We start from the raw sequence: 3,504 nt of genomic DNA, 5'->3' as shown, positions 1-3,504 counted from the left end.
TGAGTCATTGTCTTACCTAAAAGAACTATTATTTAAATAGGAAAATATAGTAGAGTAGGTAAGGTAAGGTAAGGTAAGAGAGATTGGGTTGTGGTGTGTTTCTTTAAAAAAAATTAAAAAATCAAGGGTAAAATAGTCTTTTTATGTAAGACATGGACCAAGTGCGTAACACAAACAAACAGTAGGGACCTTTCGAGTTAAAAAAATAAATTAGGACCAAACCTGTAAATTATCCTAAAATATAGGGACTAAGTGTAATTTACTATATATATATATATATATATATATATATATATATATATATATATATATATATATATATATATATATATATATAGGTTCCGTTGAAATTAAAAATAAAATAGAGATCTTGAGATTCAACCTCAACCATGTAATTCATATTTGTCGCACTAAGCCTCCAACATACCAGCGCGACGGCCTGGTATAATCATAAATGATTATACAGCACCGCCCATTCCTTTCTCCTCTACCACCATCCCCACAACCATAACCGCTACCGCCATCAGCGCTACCGCCACCTCTGACACCAGTCGACCCCATCACTCTCACTTCCGATACATATACCACCGTCACCTCTGTTACCACCACTTATTTTGCCATCAATTATCATAATCATTTATTATTACTCAATTTGTGAACATACATATATGTATAATCATTTATGATTAGGCATATACGTATAAACATGTATAATCGTATATGATTATACCTCTCAACCATATAATCATTTATGATTAGGCATACCCTGTTACTGCCGGTACGCTAGAGCATTAGAATGGCAAATGAAAAATATGTGACAGAGGTTGAATCTCAAGATATCTACTTTTTTTTTAATCTCAAATGAACCGTCCCATATATATATATATATATATATATATATATATATATATATATATATATATATATATATATATATATATATATATATATATATATATATATATATATATAACATGCAAAAAAAAAAGCAACCAAATTACAAATTGGCATTCATTTTTGCCACCTAATTAACATCAAATATTATATTTGTTTATATAACCATTTTCACACCTTCAATTCACACAAACACGCTAATAACCATCTTATAAAGCCTTATATATCTTTCTTAACCTATCTTTTTTCCTTTCAGATCCATATCCAGAAAGACCAACAAAAGTTTTCTTTCCGGTTTCCAGATCCTTCAAGAAATATCGTATATTTATGGACCATGGACACCTTCATCATGTCAGTGTTGGTGTCGACCCAAGCAGTGGAGCTGGTGGTGGCGAAAGGTTTCCACAATGGAGCGTTCAAGAAACAGGGGAGTTCCTAATGATACGAGCCGAACTGGATCCAAGGTTCATGGAAATTAAACGTAATAAGCTTCTTTGGGAAGTGATATCGAGGAAGATGAAGGAGAGGGGGTATAATCGCAGTGCTGAGCAGTGCAAAGCAAAATGGAAGAATCTTGTTACACGTTATAAGGTTTGCACTATGCATTTCTGTGTCTTTTGAATCCAGATTTGATCTGAAAGAAATGATTATACATAAGGAAACACTTCGTTTCCAAATCTTCGAAAAGATAAACTAGCTAGCATGAAAAAGATTGTTTCAAACCCTAGACAGTTTTAAGAATTATACACAGTAACATATCATTATCGAGTCTTAATTGAACAATGACCAGCTACTTGTTCAAAAGGCTCGGTTACTACGTATGAGTTATAGTATCATGTTTTCGTTGATAAAAGCTCTTGCCTTTTAGAAGAAAGTATGAGTACTCATGTCATCCTATTATTATCGAATCTCAAACCCCTTGTGATAGATCAAAACCAGCCGCTTAAACCCTAAAAAGTTATGTTTTTTCCATATACTTTCTTTTAGAAATGAAAATTCCCTTAGAAATCATGGAGTAGGATTTTGCTCAAGATTTAGCTATAGTTTACTTGGGAAAACCTAAAGTTTAACCAAATCCAATCTATGATTCTGTTAGTTTAATTATAAAGACATGTGCATAGATGGTCGAAAGACAACTATGCAATATCCTCTAGATTTGCTCACATTCGAATGGTTTTAGAGTCTTAGAGAAAATTCCTTGTACATGCATAACTGGCACAAATGTTATAATATGAAAATCATGTTATAAACCCTAGACACGTGTTAGAGGTAGTAAAATGATCAATCAATAAGTAAACATTTACTTTAATTAGGTCATATTGAGTAAAATGAAAAATCATCTTAGGTATAGGGTACTAAAACCTTGTAAATTTTGTAGGGATTTCCTTTCTATTATTAGATAATCCAACGGTGATTATGTGTATTTATGGAAGAAACTAAAGTTGGTTTCTTGGAATGAAAAAATGTAGGGATGCGAAACGGTAGAAGATGATTCTGTGAGGCAACAATTTCCATTCTACAATGATCTGGACGCCATTTTCACAGCTCGAATGCAAAGGATGTTATGGACAGAAACAGAAGGATCTAAAAAGAGAATGATGCCGTTTTCTTCTGATGATGATGAGGAAAGCGATTTAGAAAAGACTAAAAAGAAAAAGGTGGCTATAAAGAGTAGCAACATCGGAACCTATAGTAACACGAAGGAGATACTGGGGGAATTCATGAAGCAACAAATGCAGATAGAGAAGCAATGGATGAAAGCATTCGAGGAGAAAGAAGAAGAAAGGAGATCGAAGGAGATGGAATGGAGGCAGACGATGATGGCATTGGAGAAGGAAAGAATGATGTTGGATCAGAGGTGGAGAGAGAAGGAAGAACAAAGAATGATGAGAGAAGAAGTAAGATCTCAAAAACGAGATGCTCTTTTTACTGCACTTTTTAACATGCTTGCAAGGCAAGATTTGTAATTCAAATAAGAGATTTTTTCTCTAGAATGTTAATTATTTGTTTGGTTAGAACGTAGAATATTGGAATTAAAAAAGGACACAAATCAGGAAAGTCAACAAACAGAGTTTTCCTTCACCGCGTAAACATCTAAACCCACGACGGCTCACAAAACGACGTTCCAACATTTCACATTCTTTTCTTCTTGCCAATTTAAGAAAGAATACGTACATTGCCGTGTTATATCTAAAATGAAATAATTAAGTTTCTTGAAGCGGGTGTTGTAAATAGTTTCTTTTATATATATATATATATATATATATATATATATATATATATATATATATATATATATATATATATATATATATATATATATATATATATATATATATATATATATATATATATATATATATATATAGGGTTAAGATTAAATGTGAAATTTAAATATAGTGTGAATGTATGATTAAATATGAACCGTTTGATTAGAAAAATCGAATGGCTAAGAATGGTTGTTGAATTAACTAGTGATTAATTTTTTTTTTAATTAATTTACTCATAAAATCATTTACAAGGAAACTGTGTCATTATGTAGCAATTTAAATTAGGATGGACCACTAATGCGGAAATATTTAATGCTTTAATAATTGTCTAGATGAATAC

At 31.6% G+C, this 3,504-nt stretch overlaps 1 protein-coding gene across 1 annotated transcript; it reads left to right on the top strand.

The window, feature by feature from the left end:
- The first annotated feature begins 1,165 nt into the window (after window positions 1-1,165).
- On the top strand, window positions 1,166-2,967 carry LOC145012236 (trihelix transcription factor GT-3b-like). The gene is made up of 2 exons (XM_078971028.1): window positions 1,166-1,485; window positions 2,364-2,967. The coding sequence occupies exons 1-2, from the start codon at window positions 1,222-1,224 to the stop codon at window positions 2,859-2,861; spliced, it is 762 nt and encodes a 253-aa protein (XP_078827154.1). The 5' UTR covers window positions 1,166-1,221; the 3' UTR covers window positions 2,862-2,967.
- The last annotated feature ends 537 nt before the right edge of the window (window positions 2,968-3,504 follow it).

This window comes from Lactuca saligna, chromosome 8, assembly GCF_052625555.1.
Source record: "Lactuca saligna cultivar CGN05327 chromosome 8, ASM5262555v1, whole genome shotgun sequence".
In the NCBI taxonomy this organism is placed as follows: Eukaryota; Viridiplantae; Streptophyta; class Magnoliopsida; order Asterales; family Asteraceae; genus Lactuca; species Lactuca saligna.
The sequence above is the reverse complement of the archived record's forward strand: the minus strand, read 5'-3'. Positions and strand labels throughout refer to the sequence as shown.

Bases quoted from the DNA above. Each gene is read 5' to 3' on its own strand.
- LOC145012236 (XM_078971028.1), top strand. From the start codon at position 1,222: ATGGACCATGGACACCTTCATCATGTCAGTGTTGGTGTCGACCCAAGC. The intron at 1,486-2,363 runs GTTTGCACTATG...GAAAAAATGTAG, and splicing joins ATCTTGTTACACGTTATAAG to GGATGCGAAACGGTAGAAGA.